Here is a 24,293-nt window from a genome sequence, read left to right as displayed (position 1 = left end):
GTTCTTTTTTTGACTTTTCCTTGAATTTTTTTATCAAAAAACCTCTCTGATATTTTTTACAGTGGCTGTGCTTACAGTGGGAAATTACTGTACTAGCTTCTTGAAGATTACATTTTGGGTTTTTTTCTTAATAAAAAAAAATACCTCAAATTCCTTATTTAAAAACAGTCTTTAGGAATGCGCAGGACTGATACTAAAAGTCTTGATACTAACTCACCTGCAAATCACACTTTTCTGTCCTTGCCAATCTGCTGAAAAGAATGTCAAAAGCCAGGACAGCCTCAAAAGCACACTGAGGACAGAGGGCTTTGAAAGGCTTTGCAATCCAAGCAGGGTGTAGCTAACTTGAAGCATAATTTGTTTGCTTGGACAAGATGGAAAATGTTAGCACTTTCCGTATCTATGTAAATTGATTAAATCCCAGTCCAACCTATTTATTCACTATCCTGCTTAGTGTTCTATTTTGTCCCTTTGGCCATTTACCAATAACAAAAGTTAGATAAATCAGCAGTTAGAAGCTGCTTCCATTTTTACTTAATCACAGTTCAATGACATTTTAAAAAGCAAAATACCTGGTGCACATGCAGAGGTATAAGAAGGCCTTGTATTCTGTAACTTACATCAAATGAGGGCCTTCTATGGCTTTAGCAGCAATTCATTTAACACGTTGCATTTTTTTTTGCCTAGCTAGCTGGCCTCAGTGCCAGCACTGCAGACAATGTTGCCTACTCACATCTTGCCATCTGGTCTCATCCTCTTTCAGCTGATTGTTGATGTTCTGCAGCTTCTCATGGCGAGCTTTGCTGTGGGGCTGAGTCACAGCTTCTTCTTCACATCTCATGTCAAACATGCTCATGCTCCTAAACAAGGGGGGGATAAGAAGTAGTGCAGCTTTATTTAGAGGCTTGTATTCCTTCAGCTTGTTAGAGCCACATGAGGGTGCTACAGCAGAATGAGATACTGCATGGTTAGGAAGCTCCCCAAAACAGCAGTCCCCTGGAAGGACCTGTTAACACCCATACAGCTACCATACAGTACTTCAGGTATAATACTCCTCAACTCACTCTTGTTTTTCTTAGTTGCCAACAAGTTTCTCTCACTAAGAAGCACAAGTAACATTAAACCTCCTTTAATAGCTGAGTTCAGAACATTTTACTTTGTCAAAATTTGTTCCCAATGAGTTTTCAAGACCCCTCCAATTAACACTGCAGTCAGAAGTCTCAATTTCAGTGCAAAACAAGGGAGGCTTGAGAAGTATATTGGGTGCAGCTTGGCTGGCTAAATGTTATTCCTCCAAAACTGAGGAAAGCCTGACCCAGAGAAGCACAGGCAGTACAAACAGCGTGCTGCTTCCTCCTCTCCCCACCCTGCCTCAGAGAAACTCAATACTATCAGCACCAACTTATTAATACAGCTAAACTAACACGGAAAAGTTGACATTTAGGACAAAACAGTTTCTATTCTGTAACAGTGTCACATTCTATTTCTGTTCCTGACCTTTGGAGAGTTAAAGGGGAAAAAGGTCATGGTTTGATATTATACATTCATATTACATAAACATCTTCACATGAAGATAATGCACTTACTGCTCCCCCACTACTATTATTAGTAAACATGACCTCAGTTGTGCCAAATTAAAAGTTAAAAAAAAAAAAAAAAAAAAAAAGCCATGCAGTTCCACATGAGGTGGTTACACTGCAATCTTCAAATGATCACCCACAGCTCTAGGTGAGCCCACAAGCCAACTAGCAGGAGAAGCACCCAATGAAGATAAAATTGAAGCCAACTGTGTCCACAGTAATCAAAGTGAATGGAAAGAAAAAGCTGTGCATATAGGTATTCAGCCAGCATTTGTATTCAGGCAAGCAGAGATGGGAATGAACCACTCTCTAGGGAAAACTGAAAGGTCTGGACAGTGGATGGAAAAGGCCATGCACAGATCCCATCCTATTAGTAGGTATTTATTCAGAAATGAAGGAGAGAACACACATCCTATTGCCTTTAAGCATGAAAAGTGAGGTTAGCTTATTACCATGCTTCAATCCTTTATTGCCACACTTTAACCCTTACAGGCTGAGGGAGCTGGGGCTCTTCAGCCTGGAGAAAAGAAGGCTCCAAGGAGACCTAATAATGACCCTCCAGTACCCAAAGGGGTCCTTCAGGAATGCTGGAGAGGGACTGTTTATAAGGGCTTGTAGTGACAGGATGAGGGGCAATGGTTATAAATTAGAGAACAGTAGATTCAGACTGCAAGTCAGGAAAAAGTTCTTTACCATGAAGGTAGTAGAAAAATGGAACAGGTTGCCCAGGCAGGTAGTTGAGGCCTCATCCCTGGAGATATTCAAGGTGAGGCTTGATGAGGCTCTGAGCAACCTGATCTAGTTGAGGGTGTCCCTGCTTACTGCAGGGGTGTTGGACTGGATGACCTTTGGAGTTCCCTTCCAACCCAAATTATTCTATGATTCTAATCAGAGTGCTGAGGGGTATGCTAATTTGGGATTCTCTGTGGGTAGTTTATGCATTGCCTTGCTCAGGATTAGATTGGAGTGCTCCTAAATAGCAGAACCTAAAAAGATGGTAAGTTTTGTTGTTTTTAAGACTAAAGGTGTATCAATTACTAAAGAACATTTAATTTTTTTTATTTTTTTTTTATGCCAGAATAAATAGTGGGTAGTGTACAACTGAATTCAAGTTACAGAGTTTTCAAAGAATTGACAAGCATTCTAGATGTCAGTTTAATTTATTTTTCCTTCTTGAGAGTCACATTTTATTAGATTCTTCATGAGTACTTCATCTCCAGAAGGAAAACCACAATCTTACATTTCTAAGAACTTTAAAGGCAGTTTAAGAAAATATTTGCCTTGTAAACTAGCACATCTGGAAAGGATGACAAGGAAGCTTGGAAATTTATCTTTTTCTCTTTTAAAAGAAAATAAGAACAAACAATAGATGTATACAATTTTGCTACTCTCACATTATACAACCACATACATTGCAATGCCTCTTTAAAGGCATCTCCATGTCCCTCCTCTCATGTTTGCATTTAATACAGACATGCCAAAATGAGGGCAAACAAATTAACAAATCCACCTGATAGGTAGGCTTTCTGAAATGGCAGGGAAGCCTCCACTGTTAAGTATTATACTTATGTGTTGTGCTCTTTTTATCTGATATCTTAACTTGATTGAAAAGATTTCTGCTGCCTGAAAATGATCACATTTACAGTGTGGTCAGAGGACACAGGCTTTGCACAGCATAAAGGTATTACAGATCCTGTAAAGAACATTCAGTCCATGATTCTAGCCTTTAACATTAGAGAAAGGGGTGAAAAATTAGATATGACTTTCTGAATCCACCCTCTATGCTATTTCTATTTTGTGATTTAATTTGGGAGAGAGAGATCACGTGCGTTTCTGTGAACAGAAGGATATTAAGGATATTATTATGTGTTTAGTTTCCAACCATTTCTTTGCTTCTAAATGCTAGTGCTTTGTATGAATAGCTAAGAGTTTCACCTTCTAAATGATATTGCATACTGAGAACAGTTTACATGCATCCACACACAATTAAAATATGAGTGCAGTGCTACTCCTGTGAAAAGTACTGAGGTGAAGAACTTAAAAAAAGTGAAGTTTAGTACCTTATTAAATTAAACCCAACCTAAAAGAGATTCCAGACGAAGTTTTAAAAAGACAAGAAAGGAACATCTGAAGATACATATTCCTGGTAATTATTCACAATAGACTTTATTTCACTTTGGGATTTCTTTTTTCTTCCTATATAGGTCATAGTTTATTTTTTAACTCAACACCCAGCTCATATTCAACCCAACCCTCTTTACCTATAGCTGATTAGAGGTAATGGAAACTCAGAATAAAAACAAAAGGAAAGAAGAAAAAAAAAGATAAAACAATACTTGAAGCAACAGCTGGCCATCAGTGTTACACTCAGTTTTTACAGGCTTTTAAAATAAGAATTATTTTCAGCTGCAATGTAAGCCATATTGCATTCCATTTTTCAGTGCTTTTCTGAAAAAATTATTTGCTGGAACACTGCAAAATCATAATGAGGCATCAAAGGCATTTTAAATTAGTAGGAAGGCAGGAAAGCATGCAGTGTAAGTTGTTTAAAATAGAATCTTGTGAACACAAGACAACTTACTCTGCGTCATCAGACACAGCAGTTCTGGGGCCGAATCTACAAGACCAAATATAAAATTAGAGTGTTGATAAAAACATTAAGTAGTAACTGTAAGTGTCAGTTACCAACCCAACCTGTGCTAGTAAAGCTGACCAAAAAAGAATCATTCTGCCTGGGGTTATGCATTCAATGAACAAGACTTACCTAATCATCTGAAGGTCAAACTACATATGAACACCATTCCACCCCTCCCTGACCCCATAGAAATGCCCCCATGATAAAAATCTGCTGGATTGTACTTAACATGGGTGTAGAAAATAGTTATTGAAAATAGACAATATATTAACATTTACATAAAGTACCACACATGCAATGAATGGAGAAAAATCTTAACAGTTACATTCCACAGCAATGCTCAGAATCATCATAACTGAAGCAGGGAAGAGACCAAAGATAGGCAGAAACTGAGCCTATGAGCCTTTTTTTTTGTTTTTGGGTTTCTTTTGGGTGTGCATTAGGAAAAGGTACTGGTAACATACAAGTCAGTGTCATCAATGACAGTCCTTTTACGATGTATTTGTATCTGAGATTTATCATAAAGGAACACTGAATACAAAAGTCAACAGTGCAACATTCTCTGATCATGGAGAAGCAAGATACACATCTCTGAGGATGACCAGCAGACTCCAGATGAAGCTCTGCTACTCATAAACTTTTTTGCAATTCACATATATATATTGTAATCAAATATTTCATTAGCTGCATAAAAGAGAACAATATATTACACAACTACTCATTTCCAAAACCTGTTATTACTGACATACAGTGTTTTAGTCTGGACTGCAAACACACCAGGCAATGCAAAACTGGAATTCTGCAGTGTGCACACTGGGGCGTACAAGCTGCGTGATTCACACCATACAGAGCTCACGTTTGCGGGTGCTCATCCTTGGATGACAATGTTTCTATTTCGTTCTCCTCAGGAACCTTGGGAAGCTTAGATTTTTGATCAAGGTGGACTTCATCAAGGCTATCTTCACCAGCTTGGGCAGTACAAATAGTCTGATCTTGTCCTGCAGGAGGGAGATTGCATTTTTCCTGCCCTTGTTGCTGTTCTTGCTGCAGTTGTATTACAGGTTTTCCAGAACTATTAATGCAGACTTGTGGACTTTTTGCAGGCCTGAGTGAGCCAAAGGCAGCAGTGCAAAGAGACGCATTAAACAACGTTTGAAAAATCACATATACACTATGAAAAATGTAACTCTAAGTTAACAAAAAAATCCAACACAGCCAAATAGCTGACAGGTGACAAACTAATGAAGCAGGTGCCCAAAACATTATTTTAAGAGAGAGCTTATATTTCTATTCCTCTAATTCAGAAGCACAAACTGTCCTGGACACTGCCAGAGACTAGAATATTTGGTACATATTTAATTAAGCTATTCAACTTAGGGTCTCCTCAACACCAAACTACTGTTCAGTCCTGCAGTAGGTGACAGAGTTTTTTCTGGTCTGGCTGAGTTGTACACTAGTTTTCCATTTACGTATGCACAGGTGAATGCACACCTTTCCCTTTTCATGTACTTTGAATAGGTCGATAGACTAAGAACCCTTCCACTCTTGCTTGCATGTGGCTCAACCAGCCAACACACAAACTTAAAAAAATTAAGCCACCAACTTCCCCACACAGCCTTACTCATCTGAATAAAGGTGCTTAGAAAAACACTGGGGCTTACCAGGAGGGATCTTGGGATCTCTGCATTTCCTATTTGGAAGCCACTGGCACCAGCTAAGCCATAGGCAAGCATCTAACCTACCATATCCAGTACCTCTATTTCCAGCTGGAAGTATGTGTTATTATTAACAAATTTATATTTAACAAATATAAACAAATATATTTTAATAAATATTAACAAATCATATTTTACCAGAAACCTTTGAAAATGTAACACAGTCTTATTATGCATACTTCCATACACTGTCAAGATTTTTCATCTGGTAGAGAGCTCTGCTCTGAGTTTTTACAGGGCTCTACCAAAAGGGCCAGAAATCATGTGTTGCCTTCTTTTGAACAGAAAGTGTTGGCACAGAACTGAGGACAACTACAGAAGAAACCACTGCTCACAGACCAACTTCTCCAGATCAAGAGATCCCGTCAAACTAAAGTCCAACTAAAAGGGAAAGAGAATCACAACTTCCTTACCTCACAGTTTTTTTCTCAAGTTCTCTAGCTGTGCCCTGTTTATTCTGTTGCTTTGAAAATGGCATGGGAAGGAACTGCTTAACACTGGGTGTGGGCTGTTTTAGGAAAGCTCCAGTTCTTCTGGCCAACATGTCATCTCTTTGTGGGTCTGGAAATTTCACTTTGTTTTCTGTTCCACTGCTCTGCTGCTGAGGGGTTTCAAGCTGTTCTTGGCTTTCTTCTTGTGTGACAGTACTGCTCAGAGAGACAAGGGACACTGTTCCATGATAATGCTCACTTGTACAGCAAGCGGCTGCTCAGGCAATGTGGGGTGCTGTTACTCAAAACACAGTTGCAGAGTGATGGACAACTAAGCATCTTTAGCTACAGCACAGGGAGTGAGAGCAAGAGGAAACTATTGAATGCCACACTTCAGTAGGTGATATGTTAGAAGTCAGGGTTTGCATAAAAATATATGTGAGGAATTATTCACTTGGAAGCTGGCATAAAAGTCTGGACAAAGCACCACAGATTGCAAAAGAAATCCCCCCAAAAGATGAAAGACTGTTTCCATGCTGGATAGCAATTAAAAACTGAAGTACTTGAATATTTTGAAAGAAAACAGATTGGGTTATGTTCATAGGATACATTCTTGTGAGTAATTTAATAAAACAGAACACATGCCATGATGAATGAGCAAAACACATCTTTAAAGGCTGTGTGAAGAATGGGAAGACATTGCTGACTCATTGAAGCCAACACCACACACAAACCAGGCATGAGGCTCAGAGGGATCTACTTCTGTTCTCTGACCTTTCTGCTTCCCGTGGAGTCTCCAAATCCTTCTCACAAGCTACAGCCTCCCCTTGCTGCTGCTGCAGCAGATGAGCTGCTGACAGGGGAGGACAATGTATGGGAACAGGGCTGGTGGTACACCTCTGAAAAGTTCCCATCCTTCTAACCAACATATCATCTCTTTCAATGTCTGGTAAATGCCTTTCACACTCTTCCTCAGTGCTTTCTTGCGTGTTGTTCAAATCAGACTGGGGTTGTTTCTCAGAGACAATGTCAAAAGGTGGGACAGGTGATGGGATCCTCCTGCCAGAGTTGGCTGAACCCGACTTGGCTACCTCGCTATCCATAAGATTGAGAGGAGAGGTGAAAGAAACAAAACATTCTCGGGTCAAATGAAAGGTATGAAGAAGAGTCCTTCAACTCAGTTTGAAACAGTTTACAAACATACAAACAATTGAATGAGCTATTTGCTAAAAGCATTCAACAGAAGTTCTTGCTTCAGCCACAGACTAAGCTACTAAAGAAAAGCCAAATAAATGTAACATCTGTTAATATGTTAACTTCCTGGAGCTGTAATTCTCTTCCAGATAAATGCCAGAAACACCTTCATAGAGTACCAATACACCTTCATTTCAGTATTATATCTTCAAAAAGAAATTAAATCCAGTAGGTTTGAAGAAAGCATTTTTTCAGCATCAGTGAGGCCAGCAAGCTGAATAACAAATTCCTAATGTGCTGCAAGCAGGCAGAGCAAAGCCACTAGGATTCAAGAAGCAAAAAAAGCTTGAATGACAGCTCAGACTCTGAGATACCAGTGAATTCACTGCTCATCAGAAATGTTGAGGCAAGCTCTCAGAAGACCTTTGCACAGTATTGCTTTGTGTAACCCTAAACATTAAGATACTGTGAAAGCATCAGATGACTTCTGAACAAGACTGTGCTTGTAAACAGCTCTTAGGTCGATGCTGCAGTTCAACCCCATGCAGATCAGCATCTTGCAAGAACAGTTCTCGTTTCCAGCTCAGCATTGCTTCCTAAACCACACCAAATACCTGGACTCATTCTGTGGCTTGGATACTTCATCACTGTGTTCAGCAAACCTGAGGCTGTCCACAGTGGTTGAAGGAGACTTTTCAATACCAGAGAGACTCTCCACACCATCCTTCTTGCTTTCCTCTTCAGTTCCACTCTTGGATGAGACTCTGCCAACAACGAGCTTGTCCCATTTCTGTTGATCAATCTCAGTTACTGGCCCAAAATGCACAAACTTCTGCTTGGGGCTTCCAGTCTTTTTGTTTGCTCTGGCTTTGCGGACAGCAAAATCATCATCTGCTGCTGCTTTCACCGTGATTTCAGCTGGTGGCAGAGTGTCACTGGGACATTTGAAATCTTCTTCACTAGTATGAATGAGGAATAAAAAATTCCCCCCAGATGAGACCCCAGAATAAAGCAAATTAAATGCTCCTAAGGTTTTGAAGGGGTTTTATCTTAAAACTCAAGGACATAGGTGGGGTATCCTGAGGCCAAAATGACAGATAAAATTTGAAGACATCCCAGCCCTGTTGGGGAAACTCTGGGAGAACATCCATGGAAACCCTTTCTAAGGGGAAGGAACGTAGCACACAAACCGTTCCAGACTCACCTCTCCACACTAACAAAACCACAGGTCCCTTACCTGCTCACATTGACCAGGGCCATGCATTATATGGGACTGCTCAAGCAGAAGCACACCCACCTTGTCATGGGGGAATTCCAGTGACACCAGAGCACCAGGATGGGCAATTCACTTATCCTAGACCAAAGGGACTGAATCTGGACTTTAACAAATCCCCTCAAAAGTAGTAGTGTAGTTTGAGATGTTTGAGATGAGAAAATGATTGAGTTTTGATGGTTTGTATTAAAGCTGAAATTACACACAGTAACCACATTGTTAGAAGAATGCCTGAACAGATGGCCACCTTTAATTGGAAAATGGCATGTGCCTAAACAGGAAGGCTAAGGGCTGTTATCCTTTCCTAGAGGAGTCACAAATCACCTGTGTATGTTACAGTCCACCTCCATAGGGAAATAACTTAAGAATAACTGCTTTATATCAGCTCCCTTTGTGGAGGTTTAGTTTACAATAACAGCATGTCTAGACCATACAACGAGGCTCCTGAAACTTCTGATGCAGTGACAAACAGTGGTGGTGTATTTACTTAGCACTGGAGTACAATGCCATGCAGATATATTAGCTCAGGTCACAAAAACAATATAGCCACAATAATGCAAAGGGAGGCTGATCCTCAGTCAAGACCTCCAGGGTCTAATGCCCCATGTCCTGGTGAGCAGCACCACAGTGCTACCGAGTTAGTGGTGCCACAGAGACATTTGCACTACTCAACTTAGAGTAGTTTCAAAGCAGGCTGATCCACGAGCCAAGAGGGACCTTTCTAATATGACATTAAGAATGCCCACCAGGGCAGTGACCAGGAAAATGCTAAAAATTAGTAGTTCTAAATAATGGACACACTTTCATTTTATATTAGGAGTCCAGATCTTGGACTCCTGAAAATTTAAATATGCAAGGACTGATTGTCATCAAGGCGTTCTTCAAGCTTCAAACCACAAGCACACACAGCAGATCATGGCATACCAAACATGCTTCCTAGGGTGCTAATCCTGTCCAAAGGCAGAAACTGTACCTGGGCTCCCCTGACAGTTTCAATCTTTTCCAGGTCTCCAGATCTGTTTTTGTTGCAGAGGTGTTCACAAAAAGCACATCTTCTCGTGGCTGAGGATGGGTACTTTGAGATTTCCGTTTAGCCAAATCATCTCTCTCAGAATCAGGCACTTTGTCCTGCTGCTCCTCCTCTGATTCTGTCTTCTCAGTTTGCAGAAGTGAGTTTTCTTTGCTTGTCACTTTTTGTCTTGCTGATGCCATGTGCCGTCTTCTTCTATTTAATACACATTCAAGTTCAGCAAGAAAAGATATTTTGAGGTAGCAATGATAAGTCAGTGTCAGTAGAAGAGGTTCAGAGCACAAGAAGATAAAACTGAATTTATAAGAAGATTAATTTTAGGAAGTAGACGCAGAAGTATCTGAAGTTGAAACCACATCTATGCTACCCCTCTCATGCACTATGAGACCACTTCAACACATGAATTCAAGCTCAAAACAAGAAAAATCTAAATTAGTACTATATTCAGGACTCCTGCAATAAGCTTTCTTGTAAGCAGTTACAAACATCTCATTTTCATATTATGAGCAAAATGAATCCAAGTTTTGCTTGCAAATACATAACAGAATTACTTTGATCTTAAGAGTCGTGTCAATAGCATTAGAGTATTAAAGTTTGGATACGTGTTCTTCAGATGCCCTGCCAAACTAGTAATCAGAAAATGTTTATATAATCAAATTACCAGTAGCTGAAAGGCACATTTTGCATTGGTGAAAGGAGCTGCTAGATATTAAAGAAAGTTTTCTCGATGTATCAGTTAGTACAATTAAAGGTCCACTCTAATGTGTATATAGTGAAACTCTACGACCACTTCTACCATGTCTTCAACCACTTCTCTCTGCACAAATAAAACAAATATACTTGTTTCCTGAACAAGATGTGTGCCTAGCAGATACGTGTGTCCAGCAACTTTTTAAAGGTCTGTATCACTGAACAGAAGACAGAAGAGATTTTCTACGCTGAACCTTTGTAAGCCATGATCCATTTCCAAAACAATGCTACTTAAGAAACATCAGGACTATGCACAACACAACTCAGTGCAGTAGAGCGGGTACGTATATTCAGTGTACTAAGTAAAAACTAAATCAATTTTCTACAGGGTATTAAAAGAATGGCACTAGATGAAAAAAAGAAAAGCATTCAAAAATTGAAAATGCACAGTAAACGAGCTGAGATGCACTTCCACTACTCATGCCACGAGCTGTCTCATGAGCTTAGATAACAAAAGCATCTAGTCATTGTGTTATTTACACACGTAGTCAATTTAAGCTCCTGGTCATAATACTCCAACAAAAAATTACAGTAAGTATCCTACCTCTCTTTTTTTTGTTACGTTATGACAATGCATTTGCATTTACTTTACACTCTATAACTTTTGTAGCCAAGACAGCTTTAGTCCTACACAGCAATAAGTCACGTGAAATTAAGCACTAATATAGAAATAAAAAGACCAAGAATGCACACCTTGCATGTTCCTGCTTTTCCATTGGCAATGTTTTTTTAACGTCTTCCAGTTTACTTTTATCTTTACTTGTATAGGATCCAATTAAAAAGGAGTTAAATGGAGCTACGTGTTTGGGTTGATTCATCCTGGCTCTCCGGGTGGCAAAGTCATCCTTTTCTAAATCAGGAACTCTGCTGGCTGCTTCATCTTCTGAACCAGAATCCTTCCCCTGGTAATGTGTCATGAAGGGGTTGTCTCTGCGAAGGATGATGTCTGGCGTGCTTCCGTTGTCTTCACATGTTTGCTTTTTACTGACACAGAGCAAAATTAAAGAAAGCTCTTGATGCAGCAGGGGAGGAGAAGGGAGTGGCAGCACTCATCTCCGGGCCATAAAACAAGCACAGTTAATCAAATATGCTCCAGGCTGAAGTTAGATTGGGCAAAGCCTTTTTACAAATAAAACTTAACACGTACAGGTAAAAAATGCAGAAGGACTTCACACAGAAAATTTACTAGAAGTGTTGAAACTTTACTTATTTTAGCTTTATCTAGAAAAAACAGCAAGAACAGTTTAAAATACTGAGTGCAGTGAATATAATACTGTAAATGGCAGTATTAAATTTGTCAAACACTTCGAACAAAGGAAGATATTTGATGCAAATACTTGATCCTTGGACAGAATTGCTAAGTCCTGAAATACCAGATATTTGGCAAATTTTCTTAATGGCTCTATTTTTTTTAAAGACCTGAGTAATCCCTGAGGGTGCTTGCTCTAATATTATTAACTGCTTTTCTTCTCACACACATCCACTTGATTCTTTTCCTGAGTAACCTTCCCTTCCCCCAGAATAAGCCTTCTATGCCAATGCTGCCATACAGTAGTTACTATGATAGCATCAAAATGCCAATGATATTGTCATGCTGGAACATGCTGCCATCCATCTGCCTTCGTCAGAAATGAGACTGACACCAACACAGCCTTGTTGTTACTGAAGATTACGACAATAAAGACCCTTGACAGCTGGTACCCAGCTTATTTTAACTTGTAATGCTCAATACTCTTATGGGAACTTAAAAGACAGTTGGCTATGTGATTCTCCCATTTAAAAATAAAGTTGTATGTATTGATATCTTATAAAGCTTGACATCAAATAGTAGGTTGTTCCATGCAGTACTTCTTTAGGCTGCAACTATCCTGCATTTCTTCCTTCACATAGCACACCTTGCTACACAAAAGGAAGAAGAGTGAATCACAAAGGATTAAACAGAGTGCCATTAAGAAAGCAAATCTGAACAGATCAGGGGTTATTTTGCGTTTCTTTTCTATTTAAGAAAACAGAAGTGCTATAATTAGTTGCTTTCCTAGAATATTTTAAAGCCCCGCAAGCCCACTATACAAACCATTTATTTTATGGCCCTGGCTGCCCTTTCAAAGTGCTGCTCAACAAAGTGGCTGAAGAAAGTTATGGAGAAGCCATAAACCATCTCTGACAGGTCAGTCTGGCTCTGGCTTCAGAGGACTGAGGAACAATACGGAAGTGCCTGCCTTCACCTTCTTATGCTGCAATGCAAAGGACCCCTCAGCAGCGATGTGGAGAACATGCCCTCAAATTAGAAAAAGGTAACTTTTTCCTTACATCTCTCTGAAGGATCAAGATTACAATTAAGGCAGCAGACATCACTGGCAGACAACTCTAAAGGGAGCATTCATGAGCATCTCTGTTCACAAGAGCTTCAGGAACAGCTGGAACAGATGGCTCTGAGCCCTTGTATGCTTTGCTGTGCTCCAGATTGCTAACCCTCTGTTAGAAAGCATGGTCCCACATCCCTTAGGTTCCAACTCATCACAACAATTTCTGCTCTTTCCTCCCTAAAATCACACAGCAAGAAGTTTTCTAATGTTGCTGACTCTTGTGCATACCAAAAGGGACAAGGTCCTTCTCAGATCTAAATTTCACTGAAGAACAGGCATACTACATCACACAATCCTAAATCACAGGTTATCAATGCATGACTGTAATTTGCCCAGATCCAACTGGCTTTTTAAACTTGTAGTACAATAAGTTCAAGACAGTACATTCACGTTCAGGAAAGCATCTGATTTTACATTTATGGTTTCCTAAGACATCTTTTATTCCCCCACTACAATAATTTGAAAACTTTAGAGAAAATATACTGATCTAAAGTAAATACACACTGCTTAATGTTTTAGATGCAACAGAAAACAGTAATCTAGAAGTCATATACACTGGAATTTGTTCTCCTGAGTAACCTGGGATACATATGATTAACGTCATGTTTGATCAGACTTCACTACTGGTACCATTACTCTTACTCTCTTTTGAAATCTATTAATTCGGGAATAATTTTTGGAAACCTGGACATAAAGGGCATGCATAAAATAAAATTGTTCTCCACTAGATCTTGTTTATATTTACTTCTTCAATGAAAATCAATAAGATGAGAATTTTAAGAACTATGTATAATTAAGTTATTATTCACTAAAAACCTGCTCTTTCATGTTCGCCATGAACACTACTGAAGCTTGAGAGCATCAAAGGTAGCATTTCCCAGAGGGGTGTTCTCAGGAACCGAGAAATATATTATTTGAAAGAGAATCTGAGTCATTGAAATAATAACTGCCAACTTACAGCTTTTACTATGTAACTAAACTTTAGCAATCAATTTCTAGGTTAAGAATACTTTCCATGCATTTATGTTTAGTTTTTAATGGAATCAAAGATCAACTGAAACATTTTGGAGTCTTTTGAAACAGTTTGTGAAGAATCCAAAAGTGCCTTCTAAGGCCAGGTTACCTCAGAGATACTGAGACTGTAAATTTGAATATTTACATGGAGCAGAATTCCCTGTAGGTTTGCAATTGTTTTTCCACACCCAGCCCATGCTGAAATAACAACACCCAGGTCTATGCTGGTACAGTACTTCCAAGCTGTCAAACTGTGCACATTAATGCTTCCTGAAGCAGGGCCATATAGGTTGGTGTAACCTTATATTGCATTTCAGAACAATGAAAGGAGTTTGCATGCTTATACACTGTCAAGAGAAGAGTCTATATCTCTTTTGCAGTGAACACACAAAAACTGTATGCTCACTTTTTTCTCTCATATCCTCTTCTCCATCACCTATACAACATACTTGATTCTCCTCTTTTCAGGGAGTCTCCATGAATCTGATCCTTACCTTTGAGATATAACAGTGTAAATAAGAGACAGATTCAGACAACAAGCACGCAAAGAGGACCACACATCAACAAAACAACATGCTGTAAAGAGACCTCCTTCAGGAAGGGGGAATGCTTTTTGGCATGCATTTGTTTAAGTTCTAGTCCAATAGAGCCCCTTCCTAGAACATGCTGCAGCAATGGAGGTAAGCACTTAGATTTCAAGCAAAAAATACATTTGCATACAAGTTCAAAATCCTTCCTGTGGCAGACCCAGAAAGGTCCCTTACTGAGTTTCAGCTTTAGGAACAATTAGGTGCCTTGTAAAACTCAAAGTCACAGTGGGTGTCCTCCAGAGGTCAATATGTTGAGAGGAAACAGACTGTAAACAGCTCAGAGGAACTGGAAGACAACAGACAACCTCAGGTGAAAAAAAAAAAAAAAAGAGGCTGACATCATAGAAGAGAGAATAAGAGGCACGAAAGAAAAAAGAAATCTGAGTCCAGAAACAAGAGAGACTGAGAATTGTTCAGTGCCTCTAGTGCATGAAAATTCAAATCTGATGTCAAGAAGAGAGAGAAAATAGAGCGGCTCATAAAACTGGGAATGATAGTAAGACCTTAAGAAAGATGTTCAAATGCTCTCCTCTGTCCTAAAGAATCTCCAGTGAATTCTTCCACTTAGACATATAAATAATTTTCCTTACAGACCTCTGACCCCAGTGCCTTTTCTGCTGTGTCTTCCTACAATCTCTAGGGGCAGGCTCTTACTTCACAATGGTGAAGCTTGGGCTACAAAGCTCTGCTCTTTGATCCTCAGCTGAGGCAGAAAACCATCAGCTCCTCCTGCATCCAGCTGCCAAATTCCACCAGTTGCTTCCACTAAGAGCAAGGAAGGAAAATGTCTTATTTTCCCTCCCTGCTCCTTCAGCCCTGTCAGGACAACAGATTGCCCAAGGAAAAAGGAGACCTGATTTCATCTCAAAGAACCACACATTTGATCACATGTTCTGCTTTTCTGGAGATTAAGCCAGTAAATCAAGTCCCTTGGAAAAGGGACTCTCAATGTGATGAGCATCCTCCAAGTGCAAATGGAAACAGTGCTTTCGTTGTGCAAAGTACTTCTAAACACAAGCTGCTGCTGCTATGTTTTACTATAGAACTACCAAATATACTACAGTCTTGGACCCCAAACAGGATTATGCTAATATCCTACTGCTATGGGTTCCTGATCAACTTGAACTCTAATTGATCCTGCAAGGAGTAATCTATGACAGACACTTCCTCTTCATTAGTGCCTGGCTGTCTTAATGTAGTACCCCACAGCCATGCACAAATGCTGGTTCATTGCAGCTTGACAACAGTGAAGAAAACCTGAGAAGAGGACCTAAGACAGCATATATACTGCAGCTGCTTTATCTGCATGTGGCACACATGTACCCAGCTGCGCAGAAGCTTCAATGTATTTACAAAAAAGCTTTATCACCTAAGAGCTGTACTTTTTTCTACTACATTTCCAAGCCCAGACTGTAGATCAGCATCTGCTAAATTATTCACTGTCAGGGTTTCACCTCACAGTACTAAATAAAATGTTTTGGATGGGAGGACGTTTGGACACTTACCCTTAAGCCAAACGATTTTTAACACTTACATGGACCTAGTCTTCTGACAAGTTGGTTTAAACTCTTGCTTTGCATGACATCCCCATGAGAAAGAGATTTTTCACGTGTATCTCTTATTGGATGATGGAAAGGCATGGGCAGTAAGCCCAGCCATCAATCAACTCTCGAGTTAAAGAACAAGAAATAACCAAATTGAACAACATCCAAAAATAAGTAACAGTGGTAACAAGTGAATAACTACTGATATTCCATGCCAAAGTCAGTCAAATTATGATTGCCAAACTATGCCTCCAGGCTTTAACGGGTACATGTCTTAACAAGCACCGTACTTTCATAGTTCCTGCCATTAAAAATAAATATATCTTTTAATTAACACAGCTAAAAATATTAGCCACCTACTAAGCATGGTTCAGTAAACTACACCATCCCATCAGTGACAAGTAAACTTCTGAGCAAGGCATTTTTAATATATATTTGTATGCATTTTTTATTAAATGCAAGGAAGTGTTAGGTAGGTGGTGACCAGTAGGCTGTGTAGTAGCTTTCCTGGAGCCTGTGTACATTATGCTGTAAGATGACATCATTTCTCAACACAAATGCAGTTAGCATCACACAGCTCTGCAATCCACAGCTGCCACATCACAAGCCTTTTCAGACCAAGACCTTCACTAGCAATTGTGAGTGCTTAGCAGACTGGATTTTTGTTAGGAGATGTGAAACCACAGCAGAATCAGAAAACCCACACTTCAGCCAATCCTAAAAACATTAAACGTGCACAACTTCCCAGACGGCCGGGCTAACCTGCCATAGCGCTGCGCTGCTGACATGACCTTGATGCCAGCCTGTTCAAGTCTTCTTAACTTTCTGATCTCTTCAGCATCTTTCCCCTCAGGTGCTGATGTTCCTTTTGCACTACATGAAGGAGACTGGTCTATGGAGTTTCCTTCTTTCTGAGTCAAACCTACTTCATTTTTAAGGGAGCTTGCCTCAGGAGCCACGGAGCCCGCTCTCTCCTTTTCACACAGTGCTGATGTTTCATTCTGTTCTTCTTCTATGGTTTCAGGGTGGGGTTTGCTATTGAATTATACAAGGTAGTTCAATGTATGCTGTGTATGACACGTAGACATTTATTGTAAGCACATTTTGCTAATATCAAGATGCCAAAGGATATTCTGATGAACGATCCAGGAAGATAATTACACTCTTTAATGGCAGATGCTTCTTAGGCTGAATCAAAAGTGAAATATCAGTGGACAAAACCAGCATGCAGAAACATACAGCCACATCTATACAAACTGCACTGGTATAGAATACAAAACACAATGTTGATTTTAAAAAACACAGCAAAAATATTACCTATTTTGATTTAACACATCAAACATTACTTGTAAGTATCATTTCTCAGTGAATGTCTTGAGAACTGAGATAAATCATCCAGAACATTTTTGTCCAGCCCTGAATTTCAGTCAACATCCACAGCACTTATATTAATCAAAATCTTGTCAAACACAAGCTACAGATTGCATTATATGGTAAATAATGACATTAACACAATGACTTTCCACTCATTGCTTTGCTACCACCTTTGCCAATCACTACAAATAATTTATCAGTATGATCTCAGTAAGATGAAGGCGCTTCATACATCTTATGAAAAGAACAAAAATTAGGCAGGTGTTAAAGCATCATCACTGAAGAAGGGAGAAGTTGGACAGGCTGTTCTTACCTGAAAGGTCTGTCTCCTAGTGGTGAAGTGGCCGTGCTCCAGCTCTTTCGGTATTCTTCTCGTTCAGCTTTCTTTTTCCGAAGTGGAGCAGGTACATAGAAAGTCTGATTGCTCTTGTTGGGGAGGTACTGGTTAAAAGGCACAGCTGATTTAGGTTCACCATGTGAGGTCCGCCTCGCCAACATATCATCTTTTTTCACATCTGGCATCTTTCTGTGTGGCAGGTCAGTTTCTGAGTCACTTCCTCTCCCTAGTGAGGAAGGAGAAGAAAAAAAAGAGAAGAAGAAAATCCCTCTTCTTTTCAATTTCATACCTTTTTTCCTTTTTTTTCTTTTTTTTTAACATTATAAATCGGGGAAGACATCACAAAAGAAAGTTACATTTAACATGGAAGCACCAAAAAATGATGCCACTTTTACCTGAATTTATATTTTAAAATTACTCACTGAAGGTAGCAGCCATAGTATCTACACAGTAAACATTTTTTTCCCCATCAACCCTTATTTTCTACCCCTGACATACTCATTTTCAGTCACATCAAAAAACCTGGAGTCAGATTAAGCCAGACTTTTTAACCATACAGGATGGCTACAGAAAGTTATGCAACAAAAGTCCAAATGACTCCTAGTTTTATTTGATACCATTTGACCTGATTCACAATCTTCAACCTATACTTACATGTGCACAGCACAAGCTCAAGCAAAAAAAGGCTTCATGCTTCATATATACAGATTGGAAGGAATCTCTGGATGTTTCTACATGCACATATTCATGGCAATTTGAATGCACACAGCAACAGCTTTGATCAAAATCTGAGTATAAGCATCAGCTGCTATAAACTAGAAGACTCAGACGGTCTCTCCACTCTCACTGGTTGCCTGGTCAATCAGTCTAGAACCCTGCAAAGTAGACACAGAGACCTGATCCTCAGATGGGAAGGTGCAAGGAGAGAGGGAAGGGATCTCAGGATTTAGGAGTTGGGTCAGCACAGCAAAGACTGAAGAAAACTTGCTGGCAAAGAAAATAAATAAGGTGAGAAAGAAAGATCATTAGTTACAGAAGGTAAGATGTGAGATTGACAGGACTGGAGACTACTTTATTTTGTCCAAATGAACTAAGCTTTCTGGTATTTACACCCCTTTAAAAATACAGATATTTAGGCATGTCTTTTCCAACTTGAAAACAAAATGGTTTTTGTGTCCCAGATGTCCCAAATCGTAAGACAAATACCTTAAAAAGCATTTGCAGTGGAACTCCCCTCATAACCATTTTGGAATCCATTTCATAGACATTCAAAAGATTCCCTGGACCACCACGGACCTTTTAAATAATTCACAAAGAAGCCATGTAAACAGTACTCTCCCAGCAGTGCTACATCACCACAGGCCCTGGTTTGATGACTGAAATGGAGCATAATCAGTAATTTTTCCCTACAGCATTTCAATCTTTTCGCAGCTTTGGATGTCTCTGGCCTTTAGCCCTTTTGCAATACTTCCATATGCAATAGCTCTTTGGGGTGAGGGGAAGCCACCCAGGTTGTGTCTTCACCATGCTAGTAAATTACTAGCTAATTCATTGCGCTACCTAGTGAACAACTGCAAACAATGAAGTCATAAAAATCACAAGTAGCTTGTATATAATTCAAAGTGAGGGAAGAAACAGAGGTCTAAATATGCTATGAATGTTATTTGCAAAGAGCTTTTGCATCCAATTGAATTACTCAATGTTTGATTGGAGACAGATGAAGTTAAGGGGAACAGTAAGAAAAGACAAGGCACAGTGGAAATGAGCTACTTAGACAAAAATCACAATGCACTTTTGCCACTAATCTTTTGCTTGAACAATTTTGGTTTAGAGCCTATGGTAACTAGCACCAAGATTGGTAAACTGAGTCGATGTCTCAACAAAAAGTGGAGACATGACCATGGAACCACAGGTGTCTGAGGGCAGCTGTGGTTTGAAGATCCATCATTAGACTGAGCAGGGCCACAGAGGAGCTAAAAGAAAGTGAAAAGATCCCTTACTGGTATTTGTTATTCTCTTTGCTCTTGACTTTGTTCTGGTGCTTAATTTTGTATCACATGAAAAACAGCCTTGAACTGGCAAACATAAATCTTGGCGTAAATAACCACAGTAGCAGAGGAATGAGAACAGATTCCTCTCCCTTGTTAGTGATATGCCTACCAGTATCCCCAAGTTGAGTACTTCAAAGACAAGCAGCTTCTTTAAGTATTCATATTTTCCTTGTGAAATTGTTTTCAGCTCAAATTTGAGAAAAAAAAGAGCACTTGAAGCCAAAGCCCCGAAAGGAAGATACAGCAGTGCTTTACATTTATAGCCTTAACTTTGTTGTTCTGCATTTCCAAGTAGAAGCAGCAGCAGCCAGTTTCCATAACCCCTAACAAGCAGTAATACACCACAGACACGCACAGATCCTTTGTACAAGGATCCACACTCAACTACAAGCCAAGGAGAGGATTTTATTCATTCCTGAGTACATTAGCAGTTCTATAAGCAGGTCAGTCTGCAATACTACTGCGTTTTAAACAAACTGTTCTGCTTTACCACTGGTATTGTTTGCTTTTTACCAGACAGGTTCTGCATGGGACACCAAAGCAGTTCCTAAACAGTGGGCTTAATCACAAATGGCATTAATGAAGGTAATATTGCTTCCATCTAAACTAATCACTACCTTAGGATCACTTCAATGGTCTCCTTTCATGATTTTTTTTCCCTAAGAGTGGAAGGAATCAGTTTTATTCCACTATCATATTATTTGGGTTATAAAGTTCCTGTCTGAATGGAGAGAGAATAAACGCAAGCAGAACCTTTTATTCCATCCAGCTTTGCAGCTGAGTGAAACACTGGCCTACTGAGACCACAGGAAGAAGTTTGACAACAAAAGAGGTCAGCCAAGCTACACCTCACCTGCAGCTCTTGGAGGGGATGGCTGTGAAGTTATGGCTGCAGCAAGTCGGGAAAACGGGACATATGGGCCAGCTGGACGAGTCCTGTGTGCACACACTGCATCTGCATCCGCCCTGGTCTGGATATTGTTAAAGACTAATTTTAAAGAACAAGCTCAGTGTGCTTGCATCTTATTCTGTGTTTGTTAGGGAGTCAAGAATGTGACAGGATAGTATATCTTAGCCATGGCAAACAAACAATCACAAAACCTTGCTAAGAGCTGTTAATACAGCAGAAGTTGATAGGAAACAGCTACAGGACATAAATGACTGCTTACCCACCAGCACCAAGTAGACAGGGACACTGGATGCTCTTTGATCATCGAGGATGGAGCAACACTTCTTGATTACAACAAGTGATGTGCTCCTATTTGCCAACACCATACTTTTTTCTCATTCGAGAAGGCAGAAAAACGTTTTATACCATAGACACTGTGCTCTGTCCAGTGTCTGAAGGGGACTGAGGATGCTTCAGGGAATCAGCCCCATAAGATGGCTTTGAATGATCAAGCAGCCTCAATAGCACAGCCATTCAAACAGCAGAGCAGATCTTCACCCTGCTTTCCTCCTTCACAGTTCAGGTCTAACACCAGCACTCCCTGCCAGCTTTTCAGCATTAAGGTCTTCCCCATCACCTCAGGAAATCTCTCATGTATCTGGTTATGATTAGCACCAGCCTCTTTCACACTGCCAAAACCAGTATGAACATCTGGTTCCTACCAGAGTCTTTCTGCCGTTCTTTTTTAATTAACTAAATAAAAATTACTAAGGTGAAGTGATTTATGTGTGGAACATAACTTCATCTGATATCGAAGTCTGGTTCACTCAATCAGTGGAAATGTAACTGCACAGAAGGAACCTCAATCAAGTATCAATTTGTTCTGAAGAGAATCCTGTCCATGACAGCCAACCTAAGTGCCTGCTCCACGTTTACAAGCCTATGGGAATCAGACAAGGAAGGCAAAGAAGCAGCACCCCTTCTACAAGCCTAGAACTGCACATCCTCACTCAAAGGTGTGCAAAGATGGCCACAGCTCTGATGCAGGGAGCTATTAATTCACCCAATTTTTAAAAATACGATGAAAACAAACATGAAATTTGATAAAAAGATTTATGTCAGACTTCAGGTCTTTGTCAAGTATCAGACATTTCCAATATATTTCTACATTGTTTATCTGTCCAGGTTTTACTGAGGCAAACATTTTGTTCACTTCAATATTTCCCTTGTTCCGGCACTTTCATTTCTTCCTCCAGACTAGTTAAAATCAGCCTGCATAACATCCTCTTACACCATAACCCAGAATAGCACTCTTCCTATCATAAAATTACAGCGCAATGATGTAACTCATTTTCCAACACTGTGCTACCCTAACCGAGACAGATTTCAAATAAGTGGTTGGCAAAGCCATCTGAACCTCAGGGAGCACAAATCAGCATTCACAGAGAAGTTCTCCCACCAGGCTACCACCGCTCAGAGCTCCCAGGCAGCACATTTGCTCCAGAAATGCTACTTACACGTCACCACATTCTGCATCTGTCACAGGGTGACCAGCACTTACCATCACTGCTCCCTCTCAGCACTACATCTGGAGAGGGTGTCTGCTGCGAGCGGGAGCCAAAGGAGTCCAGGCTGTCAAAGGAGTCATCTCTGCCGTGGCGAGGCGGGGAGAGGGAATCGCTGCGCTCCGAGTCCCAGCAGTCTATGTAGCCGCTGTCACGGATGCTGCGCTTTGGGCTCTCAACATCCTCCGTTTCCTACGTGGAAGTACAGCAAGTCCCTCTTCAGAAAGAAACCACTGACATACCCGGGAGATCCACTGCACATCAGACAAGAAAGCAGCTTCCCAAATACTAAAAAAAAACCCCTCCCCCTAAAAAAGGATTTCCTTGTTTTCTACCCCTTCTCCCCATCAAAACAAAAGTGCAAGCTTGCAGTAAATGCCAATTTTATGCTGACTAAGAGGAAACCCCATTCACTAGATTAGTATGATGAACTGAGAAAAAGTTGCAATAGACAAGTTAATAAACCCATCAAAACAGAAAGTAACCTGAAACTTGACTTGTTGTCCATAGTCCATAGCACAGGCAAAGGCACTTACAGTTTTAACATTGTGCCTGCATCAGGTTTAAGTCTGCTGCTTTCCAAAAGATCCCCCCCCTCCCCTTGCCCATCTATTGTATCTGGCTGGGGCACCAGCAGACAGCATTTGTTGTTGCTGCTTCAGCTCAGCAAAATAATGAAGCAGTGTGCCCCAGCCTCCCTCTACCTTGAGGAGAAATTCCTGTTATGAAAGAAGGATGTCTTTCTGAAGCAATCAGCAATGAAAAATATGCAAAATGCTTTTCCTGATGCCTCAGAAGAATTCAGTTGTGCTCTTTACTCTTTGCCAGCTCCTGGCTCTGGGGGATATGAAAGCACTTGTAGCTGACCCACATGTTCAGAGCAGGGAGAACAATGGTTGTCTTTGACAGCCCTGTGATTATAAATTCTTTCCAGTGCAAGCAGCACATACTAAAACACTGAAACTCCAGCAGAGGAAAAGGTCAATAGAAGCCATCCTCACCCTTGCATTATAATAAATCCCTTGTTTTAGTGAGCGTCTTAACATTAATTACAGTCACACAGGCTGAGAAAAAACAAAAAATAACTACTTTAATGCAAAGATAAATCTGTTTTTTTCTCCCCCGACAGTAAGTAAAGTCAGAGATGTGGGTGCCATTATCAGAATGACATTTTGTGACCCAAGGAGGTCGGAATGTGATGATTTTTTTTTCCCTCAGAAGCATTTGAATATTAATTCCTAATTAAGAAGCACCCCCTGCCAACCACTAGCTGGAGCACAATGGCTATGTTGAGCCCAGCATCCACTGTCCTTGACTGTTAAGGTTTTACCCCTTACTCCTATCAGCAATGTGTAGATCAGTCAAGAACATCACAGTATGCTATGGTGGGTCACCTCCACAAAAAAGCAAGAGTGCTGGGAGGGAGGAGAGCCCTGCAGCAGCACACCAAAGTTTCCATGCTGGAAAAGGGGGAGGCTCAAAGTGAGAAAGAGAGATCAGATCCCTAGTCCTCAGACTTTTCAGGAAGAAGGCTTAATTAGTGCCACTCACTACTATGCTGCCAAAATACCACATTAAGGGCAGTGGCAAAGGTTGCCTAAGGCCAAGCTAAACTGTGGTAATGTCAGCAAGTAACCTCACTGCAAAGTGAAGTGAAAGCATTTTCTAAAACCAAATAAAATTCATCCAACAAAGTAGTAATTTGATCCTATGTGATTTCCTTCCCCAGTCCTGCTCTGTGAACTAAAGTGCTGATAGAAAAAGCATTTTAGACAACAAAGATCTGTCTCCTTGAAATCTGCACGTTACACACATCCAAGAACAAATCTAAAAATCCTATCATAATCCCATTTGTGACACGATCCAAAAATCTTTTTAAAAATTCAAATTCCCTAAATCCTCTAATCCCTTCATACCAATCGGCTATTTTCAATCTTCAGGCACACTTCCATTTT

General features: G+C 40.1%; 1 protein-coding gene across 6 annotated transcripts in view; it reads right to left on the bottom strand.

Annotated features, from left to right (window-relative positions):
• Window positions 1–24,293, bottom strand: part of LIMCH1 (LIM and calponin homology domains 1) — a 175,447-nt gene that overhangs the window by 38,945 nt on the left and 112,209 nt on the right. For 5 of the 6 annotated variants that reach the window (XM_030449481.1, XM_030449482.1, XM_030449484.1 and 2 more), the window contains 11 exons: window positions 22,335–22,530; window positions 17,810–18,059; window positions 16,885–17,157; window positions 11,302–11,592; window positions 9,802–10,053; window positions 8,170–8,514; window positions 7,136–7,456; window positions 6,344–6,577; window positions 5,072–5,320; window positions 4,162–4,197; window positions 734–860 (listed from right to left, as the gene is read on the bottom strand). In XM_030449481.1, coding sequence (XP_030305341.1) covers window positions 734–860; window positions 4,162–4,197; window positions 5,072–5,320; window positions 6,344–6,577; window positions 7,136–7,456; window positions 8,170–8,514; window positions 9,802–10,053; window positions 11,302–11,592; window positions 16,885–17,157; window positions 17,810–18,059; window positions 22,335–22,530 — 2,574 coding nt within the window. The remainder of the gene's footprint in view (window positions 1–733; window positions 861–4,161; window positions 4,198–5,071; window positions 5,321–6,343; window positions 6,578–7,135; window positions 7,457–8,169; window positions 8,515–9,801; window positions 10,054–11,301; window positions 11,593–16,884; window positions 17,158–17,809; window positions 18,060–22,334; window positions 22,531–24,293) is intronic. The other variant, XM_030449486.1, reaches the window with a different exon arrangement.

The sequence above is a fragment of the Calypte anna genome, chromosome 4A (assembly GCF_003957555.1).
Source record: "Calypte anna isolate BGI_N300 chromosome 4A, bCalAnn1_v1.p, whole genome shotgun sequence".
Lineage (NCBI taxonomy): Eukaryota > Metazoa > Chordata > Aves > Apodiformes > Trochilidae > Calypte > Calypte anna.
The sequence above is the reverse complement of the archived record's forward strand: the minus strand, read 5'-3'. Positions and strand labels throughout refer to the sequence as shown.